At 42.9% G+C, this 12,524-nt stretch overlaps 1 protein-coding gene across 2 annotated transcripts in view; it reads left to right on the top strand.

Moving 5' to 3' along the window:
• The window catches only part of LOC147451517 (pentatricopeptide repeat-containing protein At5g55740, chloroplastic-like), a 29,487-nt gene extending 21,243 nt beyond the window's left edge, over positions 1-8,244 (top strand). For both annotated transcript variants that reach the window (XM_086520406.1, XM_086520407.1), the window contains exons 3-4: positions 5,242-5,429; positions 5,510-8,244. In XM_086520406.1, the coding sequence (XP_086376532.1) occupies positions 5,242-5,429; positions 5,510-6,833 (1,512 nt within the window). In that variant the 3' untranslated portion in view covers positions 6,834-8,244. The remainder of the gene's footprint in view (positions 1-5,241; positions 5,430-5,509) is intronic.
• The last annotated feature ends 4,280 nt before the right edge of the window (positions 8,245-12,524 follow it).

Here is a 12,524-nt window from a genome sequence, read left to right as displayed (position 1 = left end):
TGGTGAACTCATCACTGATGAAGACCTGTCGGACCGCATTTTGACATTCAGACAGCCTGCTCACAAGAAGAAAGTTGAATGCGAAGTGGGTATCTAAATACTGTAGAAGCACTTTGCCGCCCGACCTCTTGAGGTACTCACTCCGAACCAAGTTGTGATTGTTGATGAAAGTAACCATCTTCACTGCATCAACAATGACTGGAGCAATCTTGTCTAGCTTGCCGATGTCTTTTAGAAGGTTGTTCAAGCAGTGTGCCATGCAAAAGCACACTGTCACATGCGGATAGTGGCCCTCTATGATAGCTGCTACTGCCCTGTTTGATGCCTCCCCATCTGTGACAAAGGCCACCACGTGTTGCTCACTGATGGTTTCTATGGCCGGTGTCCTCTCTGCAGAGAGGACATCGGCGGATTTGCCACTCTCAGTGGCATCATGAGAGTGCACAAAGTACATCTCTCCACTGGAGTATGCGACGAGACCATGGATAGATCTCTTCCTTGTATCGCTCCACCCGTCGGCAATGAGGGAAAGGCCATGTTTTGCCCAAAGACGTTGAATGTTGAGGGTTGCTTGCTCCACGATAGCCTTCTCTCGATCGAGCAAGGTGGTTCGGAGAGCCTCTGAAGATGGCGGCACATAGCCGGTGCCATACTCTCCTATCCGTTGCACCATGACTTTCCAATACTCCGACCTATTTCGATCAAACATAGAAGAGGTTAGTATCAAAAAAGTGGAAACGACGATAACGGAAGAAATGAGAGAGAAGATTGATAAATCATAAAACAATGAACATACCTCGCTGCGACAAATGGGATATGGTCGTGATAGAAGAATCGGGCCACGGCCGCATCCACCTCTTCCTTCTTCTTTGGGTCCCAAGATGTGGCAAGGGTCTTTTGGCGACGAATTGGACCTTGTGAAGATGCCCCAACACCTACACCGGGTAGAGAGGAAGAAGGGAAAATGAGGGTCTTTGGATCAATACCTTTGCGTGCCGGCTTGGCTTTATGGTTGAATTGCCGATCCTTTTCCTCGAGCTCCTTCCTCTTCTCGATGGTTACGTTGGCACAAAATTTCACCTCATGTCCCGGCACTCGAAGAAAGTGTGCCCTCACTTTGTCATGCCCCCCTTTCCGCGTGTAAGAGCATAGCTTGCATCCCCATGCACGAGAACCTCCCGCCGCCGACAAGGTGCCCTCCGAGGTCACTTCATCCCACCACGACCATTCCTTCGCCTTTTGAGTGTTGCCCGCATGAACGGAGGGGGTTGAACGAGAAGAAGAGGCCATGGAATCTAGATGATGGAAATTGGATGGAGACTCGAGAGAGCTTGAGGCTTAAAGCCTTGAGACTCGAGAGCAAGAGAGAGCTTGAAAGTTGAGAGCCTTGAACTTTGAAAGCTTGATGCTTGAGAGCTTGAGAGCTTGGAAGTTGGTAGCTTGAGAGCTTGAGAGATTGAAGCTTGAGCAATGAGCCTTGAGAGCTTGAGAGTCGAGACTCGAGCAATAGAGCTTGCAAGTTGAGAGGCTAGAGCAAGAGAGCTTGAGAGCTTGTGAAGGAAAAGGGTGTGAGGGCTTGGCAATATATAGCTTTTGAGGGCTTACTGTCCGTTTTCTAAACGTTAGAAATTTTCAAAATTCTGCTCGTTTATGAACGTTGCAGTTCTGCCGTTCCGGATGCTCCGTTCGTTCCGGCCCCGTTCCGGCCGGCTGTTCCGGTATGAGCCCGACTGTCGGAACGGCAGTCCGTTCCGGGGCATTCCACTAATTGCCGACCTGTCGGAACACCGTTCCGGCGGTCCAAGCATGGAAATACCCGTTCCCCGGTAACTCTGGTCTAAAGACCTTCTTCATATCCTTCCCGAAATGACGAGATTTCTTGGCTATGGTTATGGATTGAGGTTCATGGATATTTTCTAGATTCTGAAAGATCTCGAGCATTCCGCTCCTTGGATTCTCTAGGTTCTTGAGCATCATGCTCTTGTTGCCTTCTCAGAGAATCCCAAGTCTTGTGTCGACTTCTTGCAGAGAGAATTTTTTTTTTTCCAACTCTGCGAGCTTTTTCCTGTAGGACTTACGTTTCCGCTGCTTACTTCTCTCTTGGCTTGTCATGGCTTCTTCCCGTATCTTCCCAGAGTCGTCCTCCTTTACAGAGAAAGAGAGGAGACCATGCTCTGATACCACTATCACAAACGGGAGCGCATAACAATATAAAATATAATCGAATAAATAGAATTTATCACTTAATACTGAAGCCAAAGGATATAGAGAGAAATAAATAGAGAGAGAGAGAGAGTGAGAAGATCGACACAGTACTGGGGACCAGAAGATGGGTTGGTCCCCCCCCTTAAAGAGAATCCTTTATTAGGGAGAATCTTTTTACAAGCACAAGAACCGGAGAAAACCCCTCCGTTCTAATTCTCTGACTTGATGGTCGTTCCTTCCCGTAAGGGAAATCCGAGAGACGAGCTCTCAATCCTTTTTCCGTCTGTACTCGGAGTCGAGACTCCACAGACAATTTCCGAATTCCGTTCCCGGAATTCCCAAGCGTAGGCTGAAGCCTTCTGGCTTCTCCTTCGCGATGAAGTACCTGCAAACACATACACAAACACGCGACAACAATTCATATGGCGAATCCTCAATAGATACCTGTCGCTCTTGCGCGCGAAAAGCGACTTCCGTGCTTCGTAGTCTTGCGATCTCTTGCGTTTTCTGGCGGCAGAGTCTTCTCTTGCTAACGTTGGTAACCCCCTTTCAGTGAGGCCATGTGGTGCTTTTATAGCTCCTTCGCTACGGCACGAATAGCTTGCTCGAGTAGAGATTGCGGCCGTTTTTTTTTTTTTTCTTTTTTCCAATTTTTTTTTTTCGTTGTTCTTATTGAAAAAGAGAAAGAGAAAATGCTGGCTGATTTGTTGCCTTATTTATCGGATGGCTGTCCACTTATTAAATGGGCGGCCGGCGTATTTTAAAAATAGTCTGAATTTGTCCAAAAACTCAATAAAACCTTATAAGTTAAAAACAATGCTTTCACAGCACTTCCCAGGCGTCCCTAGATGCAACCACATGCACAAATGCAATGCAGACATAGATTCCTCGCGGGAAAGCGTTTGCTCTTTCCGGAAAACTCGTTCAAATTTTCCGCTTTTTGAGAAAAGCTTTTCAGAACCCATCTTTATTCTTGTGCTTGCGTCTTTACGCGTATTCCTCTTTTCCATTTCGGATTTCCTCTCGACTATGGATATCCCCTTTCCGATGCACCCGTCACCCACCTTGTGACGCATCAAGAGTACCCATCACCTAGTCCTTTCCTACCGAACTTTACGATACAATCCCCTTCACTCTGCTCTATGTCACCCATTCTATGACGCATCAGAGATGTCCGTTCCCGGATGGTCGGATACTTCTTTCCGATGCTTCCTGTCACCCATCCAATGTGACGCATCAGAAGTACCCGTTCCTGGTGGCCTTACAGATATTCCCGTTCACAGTGCTCCTGTCATTACTCTGAATGACGCACTAGGAATACTCTGTACTCGGATGTCTCCAGTGAGAAGAACCCTCTCACTTAAAATTCCAATAATTCATCTAGAATTATATTTCCTTGGTGTTCCAAGCGAGAAAACCCTCTCACTTATAAATCCAATAATTCATTTAGAATTATTTTTCTGTGAAATAAAGCCAATTTAGCAACAGTAGCACCACTAATCCTCACAGTGGTATCAGAGCAATTTTTTTTTCCCGGGACACGAAGGTATTACGTCTCTCACCCTCGCCGCTACACTCTACCCCCTTTTTCGGAGCTGCATGGAAACAGAAGAAAGGTGGTACACACATGCTCTTGAGCATATGAGGTAACTTGAATATTTTTGTTCCAATTCTATAAGTAAAGATAAAACATAGATGTGTGTGCGTAGCGTACCCAGAGAACCTCGTGCACCTTTGCTCGAGTGGTAATCCTTTGAACCCGCCCTCGCACCCCTTCCCGCGAACAAGCACACAGCAGACAACATGCCCCTTGTTCTCCTTGTTAGCACCCTTTCCAAGGGACGTGCCCCTTTGCGCACCCTTTCCCAAAAGGATGGACTGCTGAAACGCTGAAATTCTGCGCTGCTGAATCGCTGGGCTGATGCGTCCAAGTCCCTTGCTGCTGGCTGACACCCAATCGTTGCACTCTTCGTTGCCACACAATCGCTGGCACCCTTCCCCCAAAGGATCGCGTGCATCTGGCCTTCATGCGCATTGCTTTCTCTCCCCAACGGCAACTCGTAAAAGTCACTATGTTCCAGTATTACATCAACTCCTAGTTGCAGATACGCAAAGTGCCATGCCAAGGAGAACCCCTACGCTTGGATGGTCATGCCTCTTCACCAAAAGCCACACTCCTTCGACGATTGGTCACACCCTTTCGCTCTATGGTTGCGACTCTTCGTCCAATGGTTGCAGCTCTTCGCCGAAAGGATGTGTCTTTACGTCTAAAGTCGCGTCTCTTCACCATGAGACGTGTCTTTTCATTTGCGTCTCTTCGTCTCCTATATAAGGAGCCTATTGTACTCAGTTTTCAAGCATTCATTCAATCAATCAAACACACATTCAGTCTCTTGAGTCTTAGTTTGATCTTAAACTATGAGGTCTTAAGTCTTAATTATAGGATTAGCACCACTAATCTTCACAGATCGCTTGCTCCATTGATGAGAGAGCAAGTCGAATGGTGGGCTCTACGGGGCCGGGCGAGGGGGCTTCATCTGAGTCCCTCTTGGGTGGGGCAAGAGCCTCCTTATGTGTCCGAAGCTGAAGGCGGAGGCGTTGATGGTGAGAGTAGTAATGCTGCAAGCACACCCACACACATTCTACTCCCTTCAATGAGGAGAAGGGTGAGAGGTTTCATGGCTTACTGTGTATACTTATGTGACATAATGTGGCCAGTATTGCTATTGATTTCTCGCTTGGTTGTTCAAGCTTGTTACAATCTGGTACACACCCGTCCATCTTCTGTTGCCATTTCTGACGATATTCCACCAATTGGCCTCCGTTTGCATTTTTTGTACTTAAACATTTGGATCATATGACAATAATTTAATTTTCCAGTCACATGGGTCTTTTAGGCCTATTGCAGACATTATAAACATTTCATTTCATTCCATTTCACAAACCTCCCCACTCCCATTGCGTGCTTGCATGCTCATCTTGTCAACTTTGAAACTTTCCACTCAACTTATCTCATGTTTAATCATGCGTCTGCAGAAAAATTATGACTGTGCTGTGAGTAATCATGGTTTGTTGGACAAATGTTTATTTGGAAACAAAGTGCTGAGCCCGTTCCAAATAAAATCAAAATTTTTCTACGGACCTCAAGCTCAGGTACAAGCTATGACGGTACAGGCTGATTTCACAACAATGGTTGACAATGAGGTTCTAGAAGACGATGCAAGGTGCCATTTTCCCATTTTGTTACTTCTATATGTGGCATTTATTATGGTTGCTTTTGTTTCTTACTAAGTGTAAAATGCAGCATCATTGGTGGTATCGATGTCTCTGCGCTTGTGCGGAAGGTACCCAGCGAGCCAAGTCTGAGGAGGGCAGTACGAATGATAGACATAGTAATGGACCGCAATATAAAGATTTCCATCAATACATTTTCTGCTCTTATACAGCGATGCAGTCGAGAAAGAGACCTAATATTAGGCAAAAAGGTGCATGAACAGCTTCTTGAAAATAATTACAAAGCAAATGTTCTACTAGCAAACATGCTAATAGATATGTATGGGAAGTGTGGCAGTGCAGAAGATGCACAAAAAGTGTTTGATGAAATGTCAAGACATAATATCTACTCATGGACAACTCTAATCTCTGCGTATGCAAACAAGGGTATGATACCAGAGGCAATTGACGTGTTTATGGGCATGCAAAAAACAGGCAATGAACCCGATGGGGTTCTGTTTGGGGTACTATTGCAAGCTTGTGGCCGTGAAAGGAATCTAGAGCAGGGAAAGTGGCTACATGACCAAATACGTAGGAGTAGCCTTGCTTCGGATCTCACTGTAGGAAATGCGTTGATAGACATGTATACCAAGTGTGGGAACTTAGAACTAGCACATGAAGTCTTCCATCGTTTGCCAGAGTATAACGTGGAATCATGGGCTGCACTCATTGCAGGGTATGTTCATGAAAAGCGTGCAGAAGTCGCTTTCCGGCTCTATGAGCAGATGCAAGAACAGCACATCGAGCCAAATGAAGCTACACTAGTTAGCATTTTTGAGGCTTGCGTGAATACTGTGGATGTAAAGCGAGGTGAGCTCATTCACTCGCATAGCATAAGCAGTGACTTTGAATCCGACCTGCTTGTCGGTAGCTCATTGGTGGACATGTATGTAAAGAGTGGTAACTTAATGAGTGCTGTTGTTGTGTTCAACAAGATGTATGCATGTAACATCTATGCTTGGAATTCTTTGATTGTGGGGCATGTTGATCAAGCGCTTGATGAGGATGCACTACATCTTTATAGACAACTGTGCGAAGAAGGTTGTGAAGTGCCAGATGAGGTGACTTTTGCAAGCGTCATTGAAGCTTGCAGAAATTTGGAATCCCTAGAAGAAGGCAGGAAGGTCCATAATGAGGTCATAAGACGTGGTCTGGACCTGGATCCGAGCATTGGAATCTTGCTTATTACCCTCTACAGCAGTTGCAATTGTATACATGATGCAAGGCTAGTGTTCGATTCCTTTGGAATACGGGATGTAGCCATGTCGAATGCAATGAGCAGGGCCTATGCCCAACAAGGATTAGCGAAGGAGGCTGATCTCATTTTACATCAAATGAAAGAACAAGGTTTGTGAGTGTTCATGCAGTGGCTGTAATAGTCTTTGCCACATTGTTGGTCGAGCAACTGCCTGAGTCAATACAGAGTCCATACTGCTAGTATAGCCCATGTGCAGCTATGAGGATATTCAGGAAGCGAAAAAGCTCATGGGCAACTACCAGGATTTTGAGACGTGAATGACAATGGCCTTAGTGAGGATATCAATCGTTGCAAGATGGGGTCCTACCAGTCAGGCCAGGAGCTCTAGCCTCTTACATCATAGGAAGATCATGGCTTCGTAAGGTGACAACCACTATCATCCCCTCTCTACTGTCAAAACTCAATTTATGAGGGGTCGTCAGCCTCCGCTTCGCATTTTTTGTGGTTTTCTACCCCATTCTTTGACCATATGGCACACTTCTTTAACAGAAAAGTATAGGCTGTTCATTACAAAATTGATTTGAGCTTGTAATATAGATAAATCTGCCCCCCTGGGATTTTTCAGAAGTGAAAAGCTGTACGTACATTTACACACACACACATACGTGTTACATACATATACAAGGATTGCATATCAAGCCATTGGGATGATTGCAAAATTGCCTAGCAAGGACCCTTTTGTTGCAAGCGTGTCATTAAACACGGAGCATTTCACCATTTTTCGATAAAGTAAAAGTCTATGCAGAGCTTCTGAGATAGAGCCAATTGCAATCGTGAAGTACTGCACGTACTTGGAGAATTTGAAAACATAATGTCACTGGAAACATTACCATACCAAATACGGCAAGGCCTTTTCGGAGGTTGGACAACCACAACATATTCGCTTCTTTTAGTGGCCTTGAGCTTGAGATTGATCTAGGCACCCATATCCAAGCAGCTCCCCTTGGTTGGATTTAGGGTTGGAGGGAAAGCATTGGCTAGGTAGAGGTGTTTGTATTTGTGAGGACCTGACTGCTTTGCCTTCTCAAGAGATGATGTTGAGCCATGGAGCATGATGTTGCTCTTGACAATTGTGTTGTCACATCCAAGCATACATAGGACTGTTGGTTGTGTATACTCATTTGGTGGATTAACATATAAAGTGCAACCATCATTGGTCCCTTAAAACTTAAGCTGCAAATGTGTATTGGACATTGGTTTGGGTGGCAGGGGCGGTAGTGTTTGTAACGGTTGTGCAAGATGTTGGTTGGGGGTGTCTGTCTCTTAAAAAGGACAGTCTCAGCACCAACAGTAATTTTAGGCAAAGCATCCATCCAAAGAACATTTCGAGGAACAAGAAACCTATAAGGCAATAGATTTACAGCTCACACCAAACAATCTACTTGTAAACCCTTCACAATTCACTTTTTGAACCCCACAATTTCATACAACTCCAAAATTGCAGTCAAGGTTCCACAATCCTTCCCACACATGATTGCATACAAGTTGCCATACCATGAACCTTGCAAAGAATAGGAAGTAGTAGGAAAAACACAACCCAACTTGAGCATTTAAGAACTTGGAAGATTCTCTGCACACTTTGATATGGAAGTACTAAAGATGTTTAGATTTGAATTCGCGCACAACCTTGTGCAAAATTTTGATGCAACCATTCGGCGGCTCTAACATTACACAGAAGAGAGCAAGGGGAGGGCAAGGGCAAGAACTGGCATGGAAGGGCAAGAGAGAACCATACCAAACAGCATGTCCATATCTACAACTTGACAAACAAACAAAGTGTTCAAAATGCCCTTGATATAGCTTGCCACACCATAATACCTTGAGATCATTTATCATCATAAGTAGACGAGCAAAATTGTAAACAAATGTTTGTTCATAATGCTGAAGTGTGAGCACTCAATCCAACTGTAAAAATTATAGATACAATTGTTTTTCTTTGAGTGCATCATGACTCTCTTCTTCAAGCTTTAGCATCAGCCTTAAAGCTAGTAGTTATACCTCAATAGGAAGCAAAGCCTCTTTTCCAAAAACTAAGCAAAAGGGAGAGAACCTAGTACGTGGACCTCATAGCATCCTCTAGGAGGCCCATAAAGCATAAGGTAACTCCAAATCCCAAGTCGCGATATTTCTTTGGGGCATCTTTGTGAGAATCTTGATAAGTTCTCCACAATAAATCTTTCATTTATTTCATTGTATTGACTATAGCAAGGAGTATTATACTTGTACCATACTTTAAGCTTATTCCATAGGTACTCCACAAGCTCTCCCTCTTATAATAATAGATACATAAGCATAGCAAATTTGAAAAAAAATACCCCTTAACAAAAAATATCTGCTATATTTGAAAAAAATATCCACACAGTTATTGCGAGAATATCAAAGCCTTCAGTTCTTTCAAGATTTTTTTCAATCTCAATTTTTTACATAACCTTTCCCATACTTTCCTCTTGGTTGCAGGCACTTCTTTGAATTTAATTGATCTCCACTCTAATCAGAGTACTTAAATGAAATGCTAAGCATTTCCTTGCCACAAATGGAGAGAACATGTTTTTGATTGACGTCTAGCGCCAAGCACATCCATTCATAAGACCAAAAGGAAGCAAACAACAACAAACACATCCTCATGGTGTGATAAAGGTGATCTCTTTTTTGATCCTGTTGAGCTAAAGAAAGCTAAAAATCTCCAAAGAAAAAAATCACATACACTATATCTTTAATGACTCTCCAAAAAATCTAGTGGGGGTGACAAAAATAGGACTCCCCCAATTGGAATACTAACAAGATAGATATAATTGGTTTCAAGAAGCTTTCCTACTTTCTCCATTAAGGCATTTAAAAAGTAAAAAAATATTAGGGAGCTATTCTAGCATATGTAGGTATTCACCCTTTTCATAACTCATTAAATATGTAGAGTTATGCTTCGAAGCACCTTCTGTTTGACATTAAATTGGATTTTAGGCTACATTAAAGCTTAAAGTTTCTCGTGAGGACTGTATGTAACCATGGCCTTCAAGGATGATAGGAAAAGAACCAATATTTGTGGGTGTAACACGACAAATTATCTAGCATTTTTATAGAAATTAATTCCATCTCCTAGTCTTTACAATGCTCAAACTCCTCACCCTTGACTTATTGGCAAGCATGAAACAAAAGCCTGATTCCTTTACCATGTTGAGCCCTAACTTAGCTACACAAGCTTGAGTGATGATACATATATGTGAGGAAATTTTCCATGATGAGGAAAGGTAATACCAACCTTCCTACTCATCAAATCAGATCTTAAGGATAATTTGGTCTCCCTCCCTAAGGAAAAATCAGTTCTTTGCAATGTTGATTGGGTCTTCTCCTCTTTTTCTCGTTACTTGCACATGCTTCCACTTGTCTCCCTGTAGGCTTTAGGCGGCATTTCTCCACATTGGATCACATTTCCACTTTGAGAGTGATTATTGAGGAGGCACATGCATAGGGACAACTCCTATATTGTTGCTTTGTGAATTTCTACAAAGCCTTTGATAAAATGACTCGAGATCGACTGCTACCATGCCTTCAAACATTAGAGATGACTTTTGACATGATATGGGGATCAATGCACTATATGAGAGGGTGATTGGTCAAGTCAGATATCCAAGGGGATGGTCTGAGCCATTAGAAAACACCATTGGGATGAAACAGGGTTGCCCACTCTCCCCTACACTATTTGGGTTGTATATTTATGAGATTGAGACGTTCATTGACAAGGGAGGTGGTGGAGGGGCCCTCTTGGCATGGTTCTTGGTTTCTATACTTTTGTATGCGGATGAAATTGTTTTGATATCTAACTTAGAGGTGGGGCTACAATGACATATGGATGCTTTAGAGTCAATTTTAACCAAGCGGGGGACTCACCGTCAACTTTTGAAATGAAAGACTCAATTCTAAATTTAAGGTCCTCCAAATTTAGCTTTGTATATAGTGTTGTGAAGTGCCGATGCCATACGTGCCTTGCACAATGTGTATTGGCATGGATACATCACAATTGGTTATTGCCAACTACAACTGTGAGCTTATATCCTCTTATTGCCCAATCGGTGTGCAGATGCCATATGTGCATTGCATGATGTGTATTGGCATGGATACATCATAGTTGGTTTTTGTCAACCGCAACTGTGAGCATATATCCTCTTATTGCCAAACCGGTGTACCAGAGGCTTTATTTCAGATAGTGGGATTGGGATGCACCTAAAGCGGATCACATACAAAACTTGGGAGGCATCTTAGGCACTTGCCATCTAGGGGAGAAGACACACATGGTATGCTATTACAAACCGGTGGCTTTCACAGCATGGGATAGAGATGGACAAATTAGCCTCATTCTAGTAGCTACACTGCATATATGCATATCCCATGAGGATAGGAACCACCTCACTAGATTGGATATATTGTAGGGGCACATAAGACAGATATGGATTGAGCCTCAAAGCCCACAACCCACAAAGATGTAGTATTACAAAGATAATTTTTAACATATTATTGACCAGGGTATGATGCAAAGGCCATTATATTTGGAGACTTTTTTACATCACATACCATGAGCCAAAATAGTGTAGATCTGGGTATCCTCACACAGATTGGAGATAGAGGTTGGAAGGGTGACATGTACCCGCAGAGAGAGTCCTCTTTGTAGACTATGCTCACTAGAGGTAGAGTCAAAGGAGCATTTCCTATGCAGATGTCAATATATTATGAGATCAAAGGGAGATACCATTACCTCTTCCAAGATGGATTTGGGCCATTACTACATGTTATGGAGTATACAAATCAAAGATGTTTGAGACCCCTTAGGGGTTCACTTTCAGGGAGATAGAGAGGGCCCAATGATGGATTCAAACCACCCGATGATGGATATGGATACCCCAAACGACGCACCATAGGGGTTTCACACTTAGCACGTCAATGTACGGGTACCAAGCCCACCTCACAAGCGATCATACATTATGTATTCACCTAGAATGCTACTACTCACCCCACTCAAGATGAGTATGATGATGATATGTATGCATATAGCTACTCTTCTGAGATCTCTACCCAAAATTTTACCTTTTCCTTTCATTTTTGTTCCATGATGATATGAACATGGACACCATTATACACAGTTTTGTCTCATAGGCCAACATGGCCTGTGGAAGACGTTAATATAAATGTTTTCTAATTTTTAGTACTTATAGGCATGACCTTTGTATTGCCCTTCTCCCCAGATTTTTAATCTTCTAATAGGAAGCCTAATAAATGAGATTATTAAAAAATTACTACACCACTTACTCTCTCTCCAAGCTTCCATTATGTTACTTCCTTGTAAAAGTTCCATTTTATGAGAGATGGTCAGTCCAGTGTGAATGGTAGGAGAGGATTTCAGTATAAAGGTCACTTTTGTCAAGGAATTAGGATTCCTCATTCTCTCTTTAGTGTGCCAACTTTTAGGAAAAAATAAGAGAGCACAAGAGGTGTAGCCACCTTACCTCTTCACCATTCCAAGCTTTGTAATATGCTTCATCCAAAGATTTCTATGCTTTAGAAATATGATACTACAAAGGAGTCTCTTCATGTCTTCATTTATTCTCTCTATTCTATTTTAGGCATGAATGCATCATACATCTCTTTAAGTACATCCAAAGATTTTAGATATCTCTCCCTCCATGTAATTGCATGGAGGTTGTTTGAAGATGAACATTACAAAAAATAGGCCATATCTGTAAAACCACAACTCCAAATTGAGCACTTTTAAGGTTAAAAAATTATTTGAAATTTGTGC

The sequence above is a fragment of the Adiantum capillus-veneris genome, chromosome 9 (assembly GCF_014529385.1).
Source record: "Adiantum capillus-veneris isolate H3 chromosome 9, ASM1452938v2, whole genome shotgun sequence".
NCBI lineage: Eukaryota > Viridiplantae > Streptophyta > Polypodiopsida > Polypodiales > Pteridaceae > Adiantum > Adiantum capillus-veneris.
Note: the sequence above shows the minus strand (reverse complement) of the source record. Positions and strands in the feature narration are given on the sequence as shown.